At 47.2% G+C, this 21,000-nt stretch overlaps 1 protein-coding gene and 1 long non-coding RNA gene across 3 annotated transcripts in view; one reads left to right on the top strand and one right to left on the bottom strand.

Moving 5' to 3' along the window:
- Nucleotides 1–14,182, bottom strand: part of LOC134175457 (carboxyl-terminal PDZ ligand of neuronal nitric oxide synthase protein-like) — a 32,493-nt gene extending 18,311 nt beyond the window's left edge. The window contains exons 1-2 of the mRNA XM_062641479.1: nt 14,001–14,182; nt 10,168–10,239 (exon numbers count right to left, since the gene is read on the bottom strand). Coding sequence (XP_062497463.1) covers nt 10,168–10,239; nt 14,001–14,105 — 177 coding nt within the window. The 5' untranslated portion in view covers nt 14,106–14,182. The remainder of the gene's footprint in view (nt 1–10,167; nt 10,240–14,000) is intronic.
- On the top strand, nt 2,839–20,591 carry LOC134175458 (uncharacterized). Of its 2 annotated transcripts, none has more exons than XR_009969014.1 (2): nt 2,839–3,022; nt 17,351–20,591. It is a non-coding gene; the product is annotated as an uncharacterized LOC134175458 (long non-coding RNA). The 2 variants fall into 2 exon arrangements; XR_009969015.1 differs by having other exon boundaries at nt 17,340–20,591.
- Nucleotides 20,592–21,000: the final 409 nt, after the last annotated feature.

The raw sequence follows: 21,000 nt of genomic DNA, 5'->3' as shown, positions 1-21,000 counted from the left end.
AAATGAGCAGGAGACCAGCATTGCCCTGGGCTGGGGGGGGGGGGGGTGGGGCAACAGAAAATGTGTCTGGGCTGGAAGTTTAAACCCCATAATCATTAACGGCAGGAGCACAGGCTGCAGCAGGACCAAACTGGTCCATGATGGCTTGGGATCACTGAACCCAGTGCTTCATGAGCTACATTTGGTTCTGTGCTAGGCACAGGGCATTTCAGATGTAGTTGGTGTTGATGGCAGGCACCAGCATCTGGGACAGTTCTACCAAAGGACCCATGTGCCTGAAGAGTAACTGTGTGCCTTACACCCTCCTGGAGCCAGCTGTAGATGCCTAGTCCTCCATCACACTGCATCCAGTCTTAGTGTGTCCCACTGCTCTTCTTCCATGACAAAAATCCTTTGTTTTAGAAAGGAAACCCTGGAGCTCAGAGGGTTTGGGGGTTCCTGGGGGTACACTGGATGTGGCTGTGCAAGTAGAAGGGTGACTCGAGGCCTGGCCAGTGATGCTCTGCATTGTGAGGGCTGCATCCTCCCCCTCAGCAGACCTACCGCATGGCAGCATCTCTGCAGCAACACAGTGACAGAAGGATGGAGGAAGGGGGAAGTGACTCTGGTATCCTCAAAACAGTCAGGCAATTGCCAATTAGTCCAAATAACCCATCTGGCCCAGAAAAAGACCATTTAGAGGCTGTCTAATCACTGCTGAAGGAAAGAAAGAAACCCATTCTGTAATGCCTTTGAAAAATCCCTTCTCCCTCATCAAAGTATCCTTCCCTCCAGGGAGCCATTCAAGGTTTTGATTCTGTAGATTTATCACACAGTTATTTGGTCAAAACATGAAGCAGCTTGTCAAAGTATTATGTTAAGTAGTACCAATTCTGTTTGCCTTCAGGCCTCGCTTAGTACAGAGCCAAAGCAGAATTAAGAAAGCAAACATAGAACCAAGCTATTGTTAGCAAATCTCACTTTACTAGGCAGAATTTTGTTTTCTGGTCATGGTTCCTTCTCAAAACAGTGATCCATAAAGTACAAAGGGCTTTTGCATTGGACAAAATCAAGACGGCGTCTACACATCCCCGTTGTGGCACTAGATCTAGCCTTCCTCTTATGTCCAGCATGGACCCTCTTAACCTAAGAACCAGAAAGACTGAGGTTGCACCATAGTGTTTTTTGCTTTAATTCTTTCCCTTCATGTAGATAACTTCACCCATGGCTCAGGTTTAAGTGTTTGTATTTTCATGGACCCTTCCATTTCGTTCCTGCAGCATGTCAGCTTGCTCTAATGGAAATGAATGCATGCACTTTTAGGAGGGTCTCTGCTCCACCAGCATCTCCCCACCACGGACAACCCCAGCTTCTGCCCGTGCAGTTGTCACTGAGATTAAGGCACCTCCTTGTTAACAAGTTAATCCAATGTGCTCCCTACTACTCTGGTTGCCATCTCAATTGCATTTTCTCACTAATAAAGCAGCAGCTTTGAGTGGTGGCTGATTGTTCTACACCAGAATGTCACTTGAAAGCCGTTATATTTAATCTCTGTAATAACCTGCACCCAGTAACATAATTGGTGAGAAAAGCTACTTCATTTCAAACTAGATAAAAGCTCTGCAGAGTTCTCATATACTGGTATTTTTGCTAGTGAAATCAAATGCTTCAGTAATATAATGATAATACTGTTAAAGCCACTTTGTTTTACAATTAAAAGGTACCTGCCTCATTGCCAAGATACAGCATGAGACAAAAAGCTCTTGTCTTGTTCTATTTGGTACTAACATTTTAATTTAGCTTTCATCTGTTTAACTGCTGCTTTTATTAGCAGCTTCATCTAAACTCCAATCCATCATGACTCTTATGCAAACCAATATTAATATGCCTCACTGTTTCCACCCCCTCGCTGGAGAAGCCATTCAGTTCTCAGTGCTCTGAAGAAGGCACTGAAAGGTCGCTGTTGCTAAGAGATGACACATTTCAGTGAGTGATCCCTCCAGCCATCCGCCACCAGCCATACACAGCACACACTGAACAGGGTGGAAGTAAGAACTGAAGCATCTGTAATCACTGGTCATTTCTCAAACCTAGGTTGTAGCACATGGATACTGATGAGAGTTCTAAGCTGTCTTCTGTTACAGTGGCCTATTCACAGCTGGAACAGTGCCCACTCATTTCAGCTCACAAGTGGCAGAAGGTAACTTATCACTATTGTGTGGCAAGAGTCCAGCTGTGATTTAGGGTGGGAGATGAGCAGGGTGGAAACCTGCAAAAGCTTCTAAATCAGTGGGGCAGCTCTAGGGCATGACAAGATGTCCCCAAGCAGTGAGCAGAAGGCTGGATTCTTGTGCTATCTCAGAGGTGTTTATTTCTCTCCTCCTACTCAAGATGTACAAGCACAGAGTAGTGAGTCCTCCACCACAGCCACATGATGCTGCCTAGAAACACTGCATGATGCCACTGCAAAAACATCTCAGTAAGAGCTTCTCTCCTTTCTGTTATGATAATACAAAGAGCAGAAATGGGATAAACCAAACCTGGGTTAGTCTGAGATGTGGCAGGCTCAATTCTAGAGAAGCAGCTTCCACACTGTTTCTTCAGTTTATGAAAATTCCATGTTCTGTAAGGCCAGTAAAGCAGGGTATGCATGAAACAAGCCTGCCAAGGTGACAGTGGGCTGGAGAACATGTGTAGACAGGCCTAAGGAGCTGCAGCTGCATCACCCATCCTTCCAAATCCAGCCTTCTTCCCTTCATCAGGCCTTCATAGCAAGGGAGCTTTGGAAGACATCATCCCACCTGGTGTTTTGGCTGATTAAGGTTGCAGGGAATACTGGGAAAGGACATAGGATATAAAACTATGGGGCAGGGTAGGAAGCCCTTTCTGGAGGTAGGGTGAGAGGTTGCAGTTCTGTGGCTCTGCTTATTGCAAGAGGAGGCCCTGCAGTGCTAAGCCTCTTGTTTTGCCTGGAGAAATGGATTCCTGCCAGACCTTCTCCTAGAGGGCTCATCTCTTTCCTCAGCACCCGTGCTGCAGAAAGGTAAGACCCGCAACGTGTCTGTCATCTCCTAATGTGGGGTGGCTTCCTCTCCCAAGGGCATCTCTGTCCGGTCTGTTATCTGCTCAGAGACCAGCAAACAGTCTGTGGGAACCAAACCCGGGTGCTGTTTGCAGTGTGGAGGAATTAAAGTCCTTTTCAGTAGAGCAGGGCCCTGAACAGTAGTAGCTTCAGTACTGCCTGCCCTTGTTAAAGCCACTGACTAGCCCTGGGGCATGGGAGACAGCAAAGAACCTGCAGTGGGGGCTGAGGTGGTGAAGGCTCCAGCAAAGGTGTAATAGGACGAGATGCAAAATCCACTGTAACATGAAAATGGGCTGATGTGTGTGTTGGGCAAACCAGAGACCCTGCAGAGCTGCTGCCTAGATGTTATTTAGAGCATTGAGGTGTAAAGGTCTCTGTCTCACCCAGAGCTCCTGTTGGGAAAGAGGTGGTAAGAGGCTTCCTGATAGGACTCTTCTGCCTCCCAGGAAGCCCACCCTGCTCCCCATCCTTGTGCAGGAGCCTCTGCTCTAGCTGCAACAAATAGAGGAAAACAAACTAATGAGGCATTAGGGCTAAACTTAGCTGCAATTAACACTTAATTACCAACCTGAAAACACTTGCTCTATTTCGCCAGGGCCTGGAAAGGTAGAACCAATTAGCTTAATCTTGTGGGGTAGAAACTTTCAGCTGGCTCAGATGCCTGTCATGGATGGGACCCCGGGAGTAACTGGTGTTTAAGACCACAGTGCCTGCACCTGAGCAGTCCTGTATGTGGCAGGTAATGGGACACAGCCCTGCCTGGGGAAGAGAAGGGCTGTATGGCAAGGATGCCCTGAGGCAAGTCATCTCCTCTGCTCTTGATGGCCTTGTGCCAATCTGTTTTCTTAGCCTGCTTGTCTGACTGTTCTCTGCCCATAGCTTTGTTGAGTATCTTCCCTTAAAGTAGATGGCAGGTAAGGTGGGCTGCTGGACAGGGAGAGAGAAATACAGAGAGATCTAGAGAGTAGGCAGAAGAGAAAGCCACCCATGTTTGCCTGTAAATCTCCTTCCGAGTCACTAGTGCAAGCTCCTCAGGGTTTATCTGGGTGGACTTGTATGCTGTGCTGAGGACTGACTATAGTCTGATCATGCACTGCCTGCCTGAAGCTGCATGAGCCTTTCTTAAGCCTCTGCTTGGGAGAAGAGCCCAACCTGACACCAGGCCTTCTGCAGAAGGTATCAGAGCAAGTTTGTACGCGCTCATGTACACTTGGTTTGTAAGCCACTGCTCTCTCCTGGAGGCTGTAGACTCTGTCTAATACGTATCAGTGTAAGCAACCCTTGCATGGTTCTCCAGAGAAGCAGGGAAGGTATCCTAGAAAAAGATGCTCTCTTGAGCATACTTTGTGGTAAATGCATAGTCCTTTTGGTATGGGGAAGGAGGAAGAGGAACATACAGGCTTGTTGCTCAGAAGTCTTCCTCTCATCTTCCCACAAGGTCTGCTGTCTGCCTGTATGCTGGTCAGTATGAATGCTGATTGGAGCCATGACTGCAACACGTAGTAAATGAGATTTGGTTACCAACATTTCCCCCCCACCATGTGCTATCAGTTCAGAGCAGACACATAAGATGCTTGTGTTTCACACTCCAGCCATGTAAGAACTATCATGTTCTTCCTGTACCCTCCTGTAAATGCAAGGAAGGTGCGTGGCATTCTGAGGACTACAGAAAGGTCCACACCAGGAGTCTGAGGACTGATGAAATATGTTCAGATGCTGGGACTATTTCCTTTCACAGCCCAGGGCTGTCATTAGCTGAGCATTTGGATGCTCTTCCAAAGAGGCTGGAATGAAAAGCCCTCCAGGAAGGGCAGCAGAACAAACTCCCATCCAATACCAACAGACCCTGGCATGCAGCTACTGAGGCCTGTACCACGGCAAGTGCTGCAACAGTTTGAGCCTGTGCCTCAGCCGCAGAGGACCAAACAATGTCATTATAGTGGGAGAGGCTGTGAAGACTAACCAAGAAGCCAGCAGCTGGGAGCTCAGCTTCTGTCTTTTCTTAGTCCTGGTCACAAACTCCAGCCCAGATTAACATGAAGCTGGCAGGAAAACTTAGCTCCAAGCATAATAATAACGCAGGAAGGGCTTACAGGCAGAATGTATGAGAGGAATCTGTGCAGTGGTTAGCTTGGTGAGCTTCTCTTCTGTAATAAGAAGGCTGCCTGGGAGAACTGAAGGAACTGTGTTCTAGAAGGATCTCATGAACAAGTCTATTAAGCACCTCTGAAGTCTGCCACACAGTGATAAATTAAGCTGAGATGGCTGGAGGCAGTCACCCTGCTCTGCACCAGCTATCTACCTGGTTCCTCTCCTGTAGCAGGAGCAGATAAATACCCATATTTGCTCCTGAACTGTTGCAGTTTATAGCCTGGGCTGGCTTTAAGTGAAAGCTGCTGCATGAAGCCAGCCCAGCTCTCAGACTAGCTGCAGGAGAGGCAGGTTCTGTTGCTGCTGCTTCCTCTGCTTCACATGGTTGCACTGGTAGGACTGTAACTTTTACTCATCCTGATTTAAACTGCTGTCATATCACACTTCAAGACTACCCGTTGATACTTGGCAGTCAGCGTGACTTGTAGCGTGGCTAGATTACACCTCCTCACTGGAATACCATGTGGAGAAACTGCAAAGAGGTGAGGCTCTGCTTAAGAGCTTACATGCAGCAAGAACAATCAGGATAGGAGGGATGCTGAAGTAAGATGCCAGTTCTAATGCCAAGGAGTACTCGGGCATTTCAGATGTATCCTGTGTCAAGATTTAGGAATGTTTCTGCTTCTCTGGTACACCAACCTCTGGGGAAAAAGACTTCTCAATTAAGTTAAGCCTAAGAAATGCGGAGGTAACAGAAGAAACACATTAGTCTGGATGCCTGCCTCTTGTTTGTTCATCCTGGTGCTTGGATCAGCAAAGCACCAGTTGGCTGTTCCCTTATGAAATGATTTAATAATCCAACATCTGGCTCCTTTGAGTGTCAGTGCCTGCTTGGGTCCCAGCTAGACCTTCCAAACAGACCTCAAACTTTCAGGCTTTGTCAAATCTTTAAGTGCAAATTCCAGGGAAACTGATTCTGTGCCTTAAAGGTAATTAAATGCAGTGACTTTGGGGATTGCAGTCAGCAGGCTGGCTGTGGGGATGACAGGCTTTGACACTTGCTCCTGCAGTGTCCTTGTACAACTCACCACTCAGAACAGCAGCTTTTCAGCTTTTCTCTAGGGCTGTTTGGCTCTGAAGCCCTGGGCTGAAGGTTGTGTTGCTTGAGGAAGGAAACAGCTGACTGATTCTCCTCTGGTCAGTGCTAGTTCTGGGGAATGGATGCAGGACGTGGGATGTTAACCCTTCATATAAATAGGACAAGGGGTAATGGGTTCAAGCTTAAAAAGGGGAAGTTTAGGTTAGACATAAGGAAGGCTCGATATAAGGAAGAAATTCCTCCCTGTGAGGGTGGTGAGGAGCTGGAACAAGTTGTCCAAGGAAGCTGTGACTGCCCCATCCCTGGAAGTGTTCAAGGCCAGGCTGGATGGAGCCTTGAGCAACCTGCTCTAGTGTGAGGTGTCCCTGCCCATGGCAGGGGGTTGGAACTGGATGATCTTGAGGTCCTTTCCAATCCAAACCATTCCACGATGCCTCCCATTCCCTGGTCTCCCAGGGCACGATTTCCCAAGCAACCTCAGGAGCTTTGTGTTTCACAAAACCTATCTTTACTCCCAGGCCTGTACCCATAGGCATCTTTAGCAAAGCTTTCCTGTTAATGTTTCCAGGCTGTGTGGGCTCCACAATATCTTTCCTCTTAAACTGCATGAGAGCCTTCACCTGGCTAAGGGGGGAACTTGGCTAGTTAGTTGTTCACAAAAGGAGTTGTGTGTCAAGGGAAAGGGTGACTCTGCCGAACTGGGAAGCCATCTGGACCCTCGAGGACTGTCGCATTCCTCACTTTAGCTGCCACTTATGCAGGAAGAAAAACCTCGTCTTGTACATAAGCTCCTTAAACACCTGCAGATGAATCCACTTCAGCAGAAAGCCAGCTCCACCAGAACACTGGCTGTGAATGCAGGAGTGTGAGCTGCCTGACACCCAGACCCAGGCCTCAGGCAGCAGGAGAGGGCAGATTGGCTTCTCCCTGGGAGGTGGAGGAACGCCTGCCTGCACAAGGAGTTGGGCTCATAAAGAGCAGCCTGATGTGCCTGTCAGAGCACACAGTGCTTATCCAAGTACCAAACTAATTTCATCACCTCCCCTGCCAGGGCAAGAGGAGTAGAGGGATTAGTTTGAACTCTGACGATCATATAATAACAAGCTGTATGCTGCTACTAATCCACTGGAAGGATTATCAAACTTCAAGTTGTCTAGCTCTGCATAATGGGAAGCGAAGAACAGCAGCTTCCCTGTTGTATCTATTGAGTCTGCATTCCCTTCAGTGGAGGCATAGAGCATGATGAGACAAGGTTTTCCAGTCTGTTATGAAATGGGAACCTAATGTGTGACTAATGGAGTACTGCTAGTGATTCTACAAGCATCCATTCAGCCAGGAATATGGATTTAAGCTTTACTGTAAGAGTGCATCTTAAATACCTACCACAAAAGAGCAGATTGATTTCAGCGGGCTAATGTTAAAACATGTCATTTGAGGCTCTCTGGGAGTGATGTCCTACAGCCTGCGGGCTCTGCATGTCCTCAGTCTCCAAGCCTACTGCTCTGCTAATGCAGAGTAAAGAATACCACTGAACCTCCCAGCTTCCCTGGCATAATCCATATGCAGCTGGCAAAAGAGCCCAGTACAAAACACAGGACAGTAATATGCCAAGGAGTAGATAATAGCAACTGGAGCTGCTATTTACTGCCCTCTCTCCTCTCAAACTCCAAGAACAACACTAGAGCTAGATAGCTCAAGGTTTTTTTTCCCTGGGGAAGCCAGACTAGAGACCAGAATCAGACATAGTAGTAAGAAGGCAGTTTCAGGGCTTGCCTCAACTTACTCATGAATAACTAGAGTAACCAGCCCTGTCGGAGCCTGGAAAAGAGAGCTGTGACTCCTCATCCTCCTCCCTGGTTCTCTTCTAGAGTAGCAGAAGCAATGAGTAACAACCTGCCTGTGCTGTGAGCTGGCCCCATCACCGACTGCTCCAGTGGTGGCTCATGCTGCCTCCTCCCATGTCGCAGGGCATAGAGAGCACATAGGAAATGTTGTGCTGGGGCTTGTACTGGGCGACTTCTCTTCCGCTCCAGTAGAGAATTCCAGTGGAACACTGGAATGCACAAAGGATGAAAGCTTCAGCACAATGTGCTCCTGCCAACACTTGGCAGGGCCACAGGAGCTTTCTTGCTCTTGCAGTGCAAACAGGCACTACCACTCACAATAAGATGGTAGCAAAATACTAGCTTCCACCAATAGCTTCTTCCACTGTTTCCTCCCAGTTGCAACTGGTGCCGCTGAGAGTCCATGGGAAAAAGCTCTAGTATAGACAAGGCCTCTGCATGTAAATGAATGCTACATAAATAACCCCCATCTTCCCTCAGTTCCTAGGTTGTGTACTCTATGCACTAGAATTCTCTTCAAAGACCTCCCAGTTCATTCTTTATGCTCTAATTAAGGATCAGTGCCAATTAACTATCTTCAATAGAGAAGCATCTTCCGCTCAGCAGCCAGGAAGTGTCTGAATAAGATCCTGCTGTACAATACGCCCATGAAAAGGGAAGCCCTCCCTTTTTGGAAAGGGCTTCCAAGATTAAAAACCCAGTATAGAATACAGGATGCCTGCTTTAAAAATATTGTGTGATAAGATTAACTGATGGCATCCACCAATGCAGAGTGGTTCCTTATATGCTTCATATAGCACTCAAGCATGCTATTGCATTGCCAAGGCCGAGCTAGGTACCATTGTGGCAATAGCAGGTATGAAAACAGAATGCAAGACTTTCCAGAAGCTGATATTAAAACACTGTCTGCTTTTCCTTCCAAGGGTGTTATCAGTCAAGATCAGCAGTGCAGTGTCAAATCTGATGCTAAATATTGATTCAGTTCAAAAATTACCAATTGTTATGCCAGCTTCTAAACTGCCCTGGTAGTCATCACTTCTTGCCTTTCCTTCCTATAGCTCTTCACCTGTTCCATAAATAACCAGGGCAATTTAGATTGCTGCTGCACTTTGTTCTGAGCAAGAGCTGTGCTAATCGTCTGAGCAGGCAAAGGCAGGGGAATGTCATTTCTGAGCTTGGCTGGAGATGAATACATCAGCTCCCCAGCCAGTTACAGGCTAAGTTTAAAAAGCACTATTCTAAATGAAAATTAGATGGGTTAAATACTATGGGGGGAGGGAGAGAAACGGGATAATCCCTTCAAAGCTTTAAATGGAAGATTCTCAAACCTGCTTTAGCTGCTGTGAGACACAGGAACAGCCTCAGTATTAAGACCCCTGCAAAACTTCAGCCAGGCACAGGAGCTGCACTGCCTTTTGGGGTACATACGCTTGAACTGGTTATACGTGAAGCAGATGTAAGTTAGCTCACCCTGCTAATGGTAGCTCAATCTGTTGACCATTCACAGCCTGCTCTGAAGAATAAAAGGCTACAGGAGGAAGAGTGCAGATTTTCTGATGAGAAACAGGAACTGTAAAACTATACTGGGGGATGTGGGAGAACGGCAAATTATTCCATGAGCAGCAGAATCCACAAAGTCTAGTCTGATGGGATTTACATCCATCACATCTGCCAGGTATTTCAATATATAACATATTTGGAACCAGCAATGAATACGAATGTTTTTGTGGAGCACACTGTGTGTACATCTTATTTTTCACACACATAAAAACCCAAACAGGCTAAATAAATCTCTTAGGTTCAAGGAGAATCCCCATACCTGCTCAGCACAGGCTAGGGTTTGCTATTTGAGTTTTGCTAACTGATCCCTTTGCAAAGAGCAGGGGATGGGTCTATCCTGAGATGCCTTGGGAATTTCTGGAGCAGCTTGTTACAATCCTGACTGTGCTGAGATTTGAGCTCCAGACAGGAAGGCTGGGAAAGGGAGATGTAGAACAGTGCACTGCAACCAAGTCACTCCAGTGAATGTAACCTTTTATTCCATGTGGGTTCAGCTCTTTTGAACTTACCCGAATCCTTCTCATGGCTGCCACAATCTCCACGCGGCTGTTGGGCCTGGGTACGTCCAAGCTACCGATGTACTGCAAGACACAACAGTGAGATGTCTGTAAAGCAATGCACAAGTTAATGGTGGAGGCTTCTTCCGAACAAACACCACCTCTCATTTAGTCCTTGCTTGGTTAGGCCCTCTTGACCTAGGACACAATAGGAATATCTGTTGCGGGCAATGTTATCGAAGTCAGGGAGAAGTTCATGGATCTCTAATGTCGGGTGTGAGCTTCTGACCCCATTCGGACTCTGGATGCTCCTTTACCAGTGCTTTGCAGGGCAATGCCTGTTGCTGATCAAGTCACAGTTCTGTGTGTCTGAAAATGAGACTGTCCATCCTTTGTCATTCCTCACTACACCTGCTTTTACAAGACTCAGAGCTAAAAGCACATAGGAGTTGGGAAACTGCCGGGATGTGCCACAACTACCTTTCCTGGAAAAGGCTCATGACTCTAGTCTTTTTCATCTGGACCACCTTCCCTCTGGACACCACTGTCTCTGCTTGGTTGGACCAGCTCAGCTGTCTGCAGAATCCTGGTAAACCCACTCAAATCTGCATCCTACACCAGTAGGTTTTAACTATGCTTAGGGGAGCTGCTATGCTAAACAAGCTGCCTGACTAAGCTGTGATTGCACTGCCCTTGGCATTGGGTGCTGCACTGAAGTGAGTGTAAGCATCAGTCCTAGCAGGGCCTTTTACTCAGAGGCTGAGACATGGGCAGATGGTGTGTTCTCAGCACCTCCGCCTCTACCACTTCACTACACCTACAGCTTCTGCCAGCCGGCCGCCTGTTCTCCTGTGCGCAATGGCTGTGTGCGGCTGATGCTACTTGGGTTGTTAGGGAAGACCTGCAGGCAGACAGCTTCCTGCTGCTGCTGTTTCTCCCTCCCGTGTGTTCTTCCCTGTGCTGCCTGTACTACCCCCTTACGCTGGGTTGTAATGCTTGTGTACCAATGCAGGCTCTGGTTGTGCACTTGCTGGCAGGAGGTGGTACTGATGCACAGAGTGCTGCCTGCACCACTGCCAAGTGGAGGAGGCACAAAGCTGCCAGCTCAGCCTTGGGAATGAGGAAAACATGCAGTGTCCTGGATAGCCAGCTCATGTGTGGAGCAAAAGGCCACTAATGTTGTGAAGCTGTGGCTCACAGCTCTGAGGAAAGACCTGCATGTCAAGGGCATGTTGGGGAGGGCAAGAAAAATGCCACCTGAGTGAGGTGGTGAGTGGCCCGATGAGAAATGTCAGTGTCCTGCCAGCACGGGCTGGTGCTGAGGGCAGGGTCTGGACTCTGTGCTGGTGTGCTCCCAGGTGAATCCACCAGCTCCCTCAGTGTAACACAGCCCATGTCTGCATGGCTGTCACAGGCAGCTTAGCAGAGGAGGCAGAGGGCAGGTTACAAAGCTTGGCTTACAAATGCTCTCAAGAGCATTTAGCTCATGAATCACATCTGGGGTTTGAGTGTGTGCTTTCCAGTTATGGGGGGTTTTGGAAGTTCCTCCCCTATGGAGAGGGGAGGAGGAGAAGGGGCAGCTGATCAGACACATGAACAGAGATACAATACTCCCCCCATTGCTATCACTGTTCCTGACATAGTTCTGGTTTTATTTCTCTAATGCTTGTGGCTTGCAATGTGTTTCATCTTTAAAAACTTCTGCTTAAAAGGGCTTTCAGAGTTCTCCTGGCTTAGTATTTACTGCTCTTCTGCCTGCCTTGAAATAAACACCACAAGCAATCTGAAAGGTCATCGGGCTTTCCTGATGCTTCTGTAAATGCCTTTGCAAAATGGCATTTTTAAGAGCAGTTAAGTTCAGCTGTAGCCTTTGGTAAACCACAGCAGAGTCAAACCGCTCTGCCCATGAAAGCTTGAGGGCAGTGGGGAAGGGAGTGATTGAGCCAGGATTTCCCTCTGCCCTGGTGGTGAGGACATATCCATATCACTCCCAATCTGAGGTCTCTTTGGTTGGCAGGCATCTCCTTCCCTGCTCTGCAGTGGCTGTCAGTGCAGTTGCAGGTAATCCAGATTAATTTAGTGTGGCTGGCTGGCTTTTTGTCTGCAAACAGGGCTGAAGTGGGGAACAGACCATGCTACCAAAGCTAAATTGATAGGCTGGGACAAGAGGACATCCTCCAAATCCCCCTGCTTTGGCCTTGCTGCAGTTTCGGTCCTTGTGCTCCCATGCAGAACCCTTCCTGCTTGTGAAGCATGGCAAAACCAGGCACCTCTCCGCAAGCAGCTCCCAGTACTGACCTCCTCAAGTTTGTCCCTGAAGATTATAGGGCAAGTAAGGCAGTTTGGTATGTGGAGATTAGAGACTAAATGTGGTCACTAAGATTGCCTGGTGCGAGACACCTGGCACCAGTTACAGCCCTGTCATTGTCAGTTGTGGCTGAGTGATGTGTCCACAATGCACGTCCTAATTGGAAGAGTCAGATTTTAGAGCAGAACTGAGCAAGCGTGCTACTGAGCTAATGCAAACCCCATCTCAGACCCACACATCTTTAACAGCGTGGTAGCCACTTTCTGAACAGCTCTGGCTGCCTGAAGCTGTCAATCTGAAGAAGCCAGTTCCACTCAGTTGAAGGTACAGTTGCTTCACGTGTTTTAAAAATCAAAATGAGGAGTTTTCTTCTCCTCAGCACAGCAAATCTTAGTTTAAAATAAAGAAATCAAAGATAAATTCTTCTTCTCCCCTAAGGAAGAGAGCTATTATTAAAATGTGATTAACTGTCTGTTCAGATCCATCCTCCAACCTGCTTAAATCTTACAGGTCTTAGCAGGAAAACCAAACCACACAAAATCCTCATTTCAAAGCTTTATTTGAATATATATGCCCCTTCTTTGCAGCTCAGGAGATAGCAGGCATGAATTCCATTTCTGATCTATGCTAGGCCACCTTCAAAGAGGGAAAAGGAACCCTAGAGTTGCTCCAGCAAAACGCAGTTCTTCTTGTCAGCTGAATTATAAACCCTGCACTGTCTCCAGAATGTCAATTCCAATGGAGGCACTTTCTGAGAGTGATGCTGCCAGACCGCTCATGATCAATATAGAATCAATTTATGACTATTCAGTGTTTCTGATATCTGAAGACTGCATTTAAACGAGGACCTGCACAGCTTCCCATGCAATGAGCAGGTTGGATGGAATAAGGCACTAGCATGGTTTTAAGCAGCACATAACAGCCTGCTGGTTTCGAGGGGAATACAGAGCTGTCACTCACTGCAGTAGGAACAGGGTCCTATCCAACTGATGACAGGCACCAGGTCGAGCAGTGTCCATACCACAGGCAGTGTCCATTGCACTGTCAAGAGGGGTCTTTCCAGATCAGTTCTCAAATGAAGCGCACAAGGCAGTTTATAAGGATAAACTGATGGAAAAATACTAGGAGAAGAACCTGTTTGATTGTGCTAAAGTGTAAGGCTTTGCTAATTTATTGATGTTTTCTTTAGAATTTCTTACACCTGGCACCGGTGGAGCTGAAGAACGCACGGTGGGCACGGCTGGAGGGGACACAGCGAGCCCCGGGCTGAGCCTATGGGGCTATCGGCCCATGGCCAGCAGGTGCCTAGGACCGGCCCGCAGGGACCCAATGCCCGGGGCTGTTCTGCAACGGGCGAGGGCACAGAGAGCCCAGCGCTGCAGGGGCTGCCCGGGGCGCCTCTGCCGAAGAGGCCCCCGGAGCCCGGACGGGACCAGGGGCTCTGACAGCCGGGTAGGGAGCCGCGCTGCACCCCCAGACTGAGGTCCCCACCGTACCCGCCGCTGCCCGGGGCTGGGGGAGCGCGTCCGGGGCTCACCTTGGCCTGGAAGTGGATGCCGTGCTGGAAGGCCTCCTCGTTGTGCAGCGGGACGCGGGAGTCGCAGCCATCGTCCACCAGGTTGTACCGGTTCTTCACCGGCATGGCGGCGGGCGGGCGGGGGCCACCTCAGCCCGCGGCCCCCCCGGGCATCCCCGGCGGCGGCGCCCCCCTGCCCCGCCGAGCCCCGGCCGCAGGTTCGGGTCCGGGGCTGCCCGAGCCCGGCCGCGTTTTGAATGAGCGTCCGCGGGTGCGAGCGGGGCCCCGGCCCTCGCCGCGCCGCCATTGGCCCGAAGTTCCCTCACGTGATGCGGGGGGGGGGGGGCGGTGAAGCTCCGCCCCACCGGCAGCCGCGGCCCGGCCGCTGTGGAGGAAGGTCCCGCCTGGCCGGGGCCGGGGCCGGGGCCGGGCCCGGAGCCGACCCGTGTTAGATCGGCCATGGGCCGGCTGCCGGGGTGCGGCCACCCCGAGCGGGGCTGGTGGAGCCGCGATTACAGCATTGGGCTGGGCCCGCTGGGAGGAGAGAGCCTGCAAGGGAGGTTTTGCCTGGGGAAGTTCGCTGTGGGTTTGACAGGGAGCGCCTGAAACACCCTGCTGAGGTTGAGCTGGTGGAGGGTTTGTCTCTCTGCGTGTCTGGGGCTGTCCTGGCCTGATGGCTTTAATACAGAGCAGCAATGCCATGTCTTAACTTCCCAGGGTGTAAAAGTACCAAGCCCTTGTTCTCGGTTGTAAATACACAGCAGGGAAGTGTCCGGGTGTATCCTGGAGCAGGTGGTGTTCCCTTGGGTGCAGTGCTGTGCTCCCGGTGCAGGGGCCATGGATGGAGTCACATCTTAATCGAATTACTTGTGGTTTTGGACAGTGTGAGTGATGCTGCATCAGGTCAGCAGCACCTGCTCCATTTCCTGTGTTAGAGGACAGTGTACACCATGATCTAGGATCTCACCACAGCTCCTGCACAAGAATAGTTGACTAAACCCGTTGCATATGTCCAGTGTTAATGTGACTGTTCTGCAAGCGGTTCACATGTAAGGTCTGTCAGAAGCCTGTTGCACAGCTGATGCACACTGTCTGGCTCAACGCTGTCAGGATTTTGGGTGCTCTGTGCACTCAGGGTCTTCTTTTCTTCCAGCTTCATCTTATTGGCATGGCCCCCCCAGTGTGGAGTCCTTGCAGGTGCTGCTCTGGAATACTCGCCGTGCCTGAGCATGCCGTTCGTCTCAGCAGGCACCGACATAGGTAAGGGATGAAGCACATGCACGGCGGTGGTGTTGAGACCCAAAGACTTGTCTTTTGACGTTAGTATGGCCATGCTCTTTGCCATTTACAGGAATGATCCGAAATGTGAGTTGTGTAGGATCCAAGGGGCCAAAGCTTATATGTGCTTCAGTCAACCCTATCTGGGTTCCCCTGATTTAACTTTTGAGTGATCAGTTGTAACTTTTTGTCACACAAATAACTCCTAGCTGTATGCTTGAACGTTGTTGGACACCACCTTTTATGTGGCTTTCACATTACCAGGAGAGAAAATTGTGGCCACAGGCAGACAGTGCACAGCTTCCTGTCTCCGTCTCAGGAGGATTATTGTCCTGAGTTTCATGGCATCTCTGAGTACTTGGAAGTCAGTGGGAGACTGGCAAGAGCCAGAAATCCAGAAACTTATGAGAGGGAGAAAAGCCCAAAGGATTTTTCTTGGTTCACTGGCTGTGACCCTACATGTTCAAGTACTTTGTGGGATTAGCAGCTCATTCTGGCACCTGAGCTGGGATAGGTTCTGTGGTCAGCCTCCTCTCATTGCTAGGTTTTGTTTCCAGGCAGGCTTCTCTTTTTTTTCCTTCCAATATATAATATTGCATTACCTTCCATTTAAATATTCCCATGTTTATGCTGATACCCCTTTTATAAAGCATAACTCAAAACAGGAGTTGTTTCAGGTATGTAAATACATTCATTGGTTTCTGTCCAATATGTTAGTCTAGATACACATCTTGCCTGCAGATTCATCAGTTTAGCTCTCTGTTGGTGATTTTGTGTGGTCTTTATGCTGTTTAGCATGTACTTAGAACATTCCTTTTGTTATCTTGTATGAATCTTCATTTAAAAGTATCTGTTGACCTGAATTAATAACCTAGATTTTGTGTGCAAATGTCCTTGGACTGACTGAGCAAGATTTGGGTCTTTGGTTCTCCTGAGCCCAAAGAGAAGGAGATGCCACCCAGTCAGCCTATCCTTGCACTTCCTTTGATGCTAAGGCCAGCAAAGCTCAACTAGTGAGGGTAAAAACCCCAACACAGCCACTACTGGTGAGTCTCTCCATTGATTCTGCAATACTGCATTTTAACTGGGGCATGCATGAACCTGTCAGGTGCTGAGCTGCTCAGAGTTTCTCCTCGTTACCCTCCCATTCCCACAAGAGCATTCCTATATAAGTGGGAGCATAAGGGCTCTGCTTTGGGTAGTTACATTTTTTAATCTCATAGAAAGGACAGATGAAATAACAAGAATGGTCTTTTTATTTTTACTCTGGTGCTCTCCAGTATCCCACAGATTATAAAATCCTTTGGGTAGGGGGAAAGGAACATCTCATGGGAATCCTGAGAAAAAGAAGGCAACTGTGATTTAATAAAGCTTGCAGTGCCAGACCGTGTTAGATCACAATTGAATGGAAGTGTTTAATATTCCATGTTCATTAACTTCCATGAACTTTTCATAGGGCTTAGCTCTTCTAAGGTTAATGGTTTGGATCTGTGTTTGAGAATTGAGTTTGAAGGCTGTTGAACTTAAAAAGCTGTTAACTTTCCAGTTTGCTTGTTAGACAAAGAAAATGCTTGGACTCCACTGCAGGTGAGAAAGCTGTGCCTTTTCTTTTGGATAATAAAACTGGCCAAATATGTGGAATTAAAGAGTTTCACAGTACATCATCATGGATTTAGTATAAACCCCCACCAGCATTATCCCTTCTTGAAGCAAACAGCCAAACTTCATAGTGGGTGTTTGCATCAGATGGAGGGACTGTGCTAGTTATTCCTTTGATGTGCAGAACACACATAGAAAGTCCCATTTCTCTGAACACAGTAGGAGTGAAGCACCAAAGACAGCTTCTTGGCACATAGCTTCAAGTGTTTTTGCAGAGAACAGGTTTGTATCAGCTTGCTTTTTCAGGCGCAGGCTACCGAGATTTCTTCTCTTTCTCTCACGTGGATGCACATTTGTGACTGCATTGACATTTACTCTGCATGGAAATCCCTCTTACACAGATGTATATTTTACAGACCTTGAATGGGGTGTAAATTGGACAGTGGGTATTATATACAAGCTGTTCTTTAATCATTTTGTCAGTTGGCTTGCAGGAAAGGTACCTGTTGCTCCATCTGATGCTGTCAGGTTTCTTCCAAACCCACCTTCACAACTCAGATAAAGGAGTTGCAGAGGCGGTGCGTGCTTTCCAGAGGAGATCTGGTCTTGATGCCAAGGAATTTTCCCCCTTTCTGCACTTATTTCAGCACAGCAGAGCTGCAAAGATTTTGAGTGACAAATAAGATGTGACATAGCAAGAATGATGAGACAGACATCCAGTAATAGCAGACAAAACCTCTGTTACAGGAAATCACTTCCGTATCATACTTTCAATATCTGAGAGATGTGTGCATGCTTACTACCTTAGCAGATCTGGTTTTGTCATGCAACTTTATCAATGTTATTAATACTTATTTGTGCTGGTGCAATTCGTAGAGTAAAGCCTCCAGTGTGCTGTCATGCTAGCAGCTTTGCAGTGTGCCAGTGGACGTCCCTTTGAGACTTAGCAGCTGAATCCACTTGCCATTCTTCAGGATTTCCAGAATTTCAGACACATTCTGCTTCCCTTACAATTGCTTTACTCAAGGAAGGAAAATTAAGCAGTACTAGAAGAGAACAAAATCTGTTAGGTTTTTTTGGTACCTTAAGACAATCAGTGATCAAAAGTTAAGATGCAGACTTAGGGGAACAGCATGTCACGAGATCTCCACAACCATGAAATGTTGTCATATGAAGCTCCTGCAAAGTCAGAGGGTTCTGTACATGTTTCTCCTCCTGTTCTAGGAAGCTGTGCTCTCCCCTAGTGAAAAAAAGATCTGGAAGCAAGGGGAGGTAAAGAGTTACGTTCCCCAGTATGTGGCTGCCCAACCTTAATTTAAATGAATTGATCTTGAGCTTCCATTTAACTGGAAAAATAGGAACAAATCAGAAACCCCAACCGTTGCCAAATCTGAACTTTTCTGTGTAAGTGATTTAGCAAACTAAAGTTGAAGTAGTTCATGTGTGTGTTTTGACCTGCAGTGCCTCTTGTTTGCTTTACATCAGATAACTATCACTTGTGATCACTAGGTGATAAATTAACATCTTTGTTTAAACAAGCAAGCCCGGGGGCACCAACTCGTTCCTGACTGTGGAACTGTCCTTGTTTCAGCCCCCTCAGTGTTATATGTGTCCTTTGCAAATACAGGGTCTGCTGGGTTAGATGGTTGTGTCAGATTTGTGTTGCTCAAGAAGAAACAGAAGCTTAATGTCTTGAAGGTTCAGCTCAGCAGCATGGCCAGGCAGCCTGCCTGTTAGGGTTGCAAGCCTCTTTCATGCATGGCCAGTTCCAAAGCTCTGTGCAGCAGGACTCGGGAATGAAAAATGTCATCCACAATTATGCATATTTTCATCATCTTCTATCATGTAAATCCCCCTGCCCCAAGTGTGCAGCAAATGTTTTGTTTGCATATGTAGGTCAACCACAAATCTTCAGTGGTCTAACATAAGCAGTGGAAGCATAGGTTGATGTATATAGATTTAAACCTGGTCTGAAGCACAGCACCACCATGGACGTTTTCCAAGTGGAGTCTGTTTACTCGATATGTTTTCTTCTGACTTTTCATTTTATAAAGCATTGGTTGCTTAATGATTTGTGAAAGCACAACTGATGGAAGATACTCGCCATCATTGCAAAAGGAACTATTAACTTCAGACACAGATGGATGGTTCTCAATGAGTAACTTTTACAGCGATAGCTTGAGAAGTGTGTTCTTTTTTCAGAAATACATTAAAGTGTTTCTGCAAATAGTTTTTCTTTTGCCACTGGCAGGAGGCCAGTGTTAAATGATTTTAAAGAGATTGCATGTTCTTTTTGCACATTACATGCTACTTAGTTTTTCTTGTCTTGGCTATCTTAAAAGAAAAATACAGAAGGAAATACGTTTATTGTCCTTGTGATGCTAGATAAAAGCTACAAATTCTGCCTCAGTAACCAAAAAAGCGGGCACATTTATTATTTAAGAAAAATGGTTTTTACTAAATTCAAAAGCTCGTTGACTTCCCAAGTCTAACTCCTGAATTCTGTACACCACGGGTTGGCAGTGCCGTTCCCCTTCAGTTGAGTTGTGTGGATCAGGTTGTTACCCTGATGTGAAACTCAAACTGCTCAGTTTACTTGTCTGGGAAGGTGTAATTCTTAGAATGAGGTTTTCAGTGAGGATGTTCCCGCAAATACATGCGGAGTGTCTGCTAGCACAGTTCAGGCAAACAGGTTGATGTCTGTAGTGGTACTCCATTGGTGCTCTGCAGCTGTATAACTGCTTTATTACCAAACTCCCCTTGGATCTGACAGTACAATGCACATCATGGCAAGGTGTGTATCTGCACACGCATCAGATTAACCATGTCCTGGTGTAATGACCCAGGAAGTTTTGATTTAGGATGAATAAGAGTGAAGTTGTTGACTTAAGAGATGAGTAAAATACTGTACAGTATCCTTCCCAATTCCCATAAAATCAGACTAGCACCTCTGCTAGATTTCATATCCTGAATTTAGCTAATGGAAATATAGGGACACTACATGAGGAGACAGATCACAGCTCTTACAAGGCCAGAATACTGTGAGGTTGGAATTGAGGTATTTCTTGAGGGTATGTGATACCGTGCCAACAACTGTACATGTACACTGATATTCATCAGATACCTTCCTGTGTAGGAGCACACACCTTGTTCTGTCCTGCCTACAAACACCATCACCACTGTAATGCTGAAAGATGATTCAGAAGAAGCAAACATTGCTGTTTTTCCCCAGCATAGCTTTAACAGACGCACGGTTCTTGACAGAACACACATCTTTGGTCATTTATTATCACCAGCTAACAATTTGTTCTCATTAACAACTCCCTCTGAGCCAGGCTCTCAGGAAATAGGCTTGTGTTTAAGAGCACACAGTAACTTTAAATTTCCCTTCTCCTCACAGGGGACAGATGTTTCCTATTTCTCTCCTGCTGCTAGATCCAGCTTGCAGTATTCAGCAGGATACACTTGCCTTCTGTATTACCTTGCTCCTTTATTACTGCTCAACCTATATTTTACTCCCCTACCTTGCTGTACCTGAATACCACGTGCAGTCTCACTTCATGCTGCACACTGCAGACCATCTCTATTTATCTCAACATGAAATGAAGGCTTTACCCATACAGTACAGTGCAAACCAAGTATCTGGTATATTGCAGCTTCTCTGGTAGAGAAACAACTAGTACCTTATTAACCTGTAAGAAATGTGGCTATATCATAATTAGATATAAAAATATTTACCTTTTGCAATCATTTTGTTTGGTATTTCCTATATACCAAAGCCTCTCAATGCCACGGCCCATCTTAGCTGTTTCTCTGGCTTCCTTTTGCACTGCTGACATTGGTGAGGATGAATCTCTAATGTCTGTTAAGAAGTGCTCATCCAGAGGCCTGGAGGTGACAGTCAGAGTCAGGGCATCATTTTAAATCCACCACTCTGGTGGCGGACACCAGCATCCGGTGGTGGCTGGGAGACAACCAGGCTGTGCCCTCGGTGATGGATGCAGAAAAGGCAGCACCAGTGCAGCTCACCCTTGCCAAAGTCACTGGCTCCTCCGAGCTCCTGCTTGCATGGGGAAACACTCCCAAGTTTTTAATGATGAACCGTCTCAGCTATAAAAAAACCACTGCACATCATTTAATAGCA

This window comes from Pezoporus occidentalis, unplaced genomic scaffold (genome assembly GCF_034315485.1).
Source record: "Pezoporus occidentalis ecotype Australia unplaced genomic scaffold, CSIRO_AGI_Poc_V1 ctg68, whole genome shotgun sequence".
Taxonomy (NCBI): domain Eukaryota; kingdom Metazoa; phylum Chordata; class Aves; order Psittaciformes; family Psittacidae; genus Pezoporus; species Pezoporus occidentalis.
This window is presented reverse-complemented; position numbering and strand designations above follow the sequence as displayed.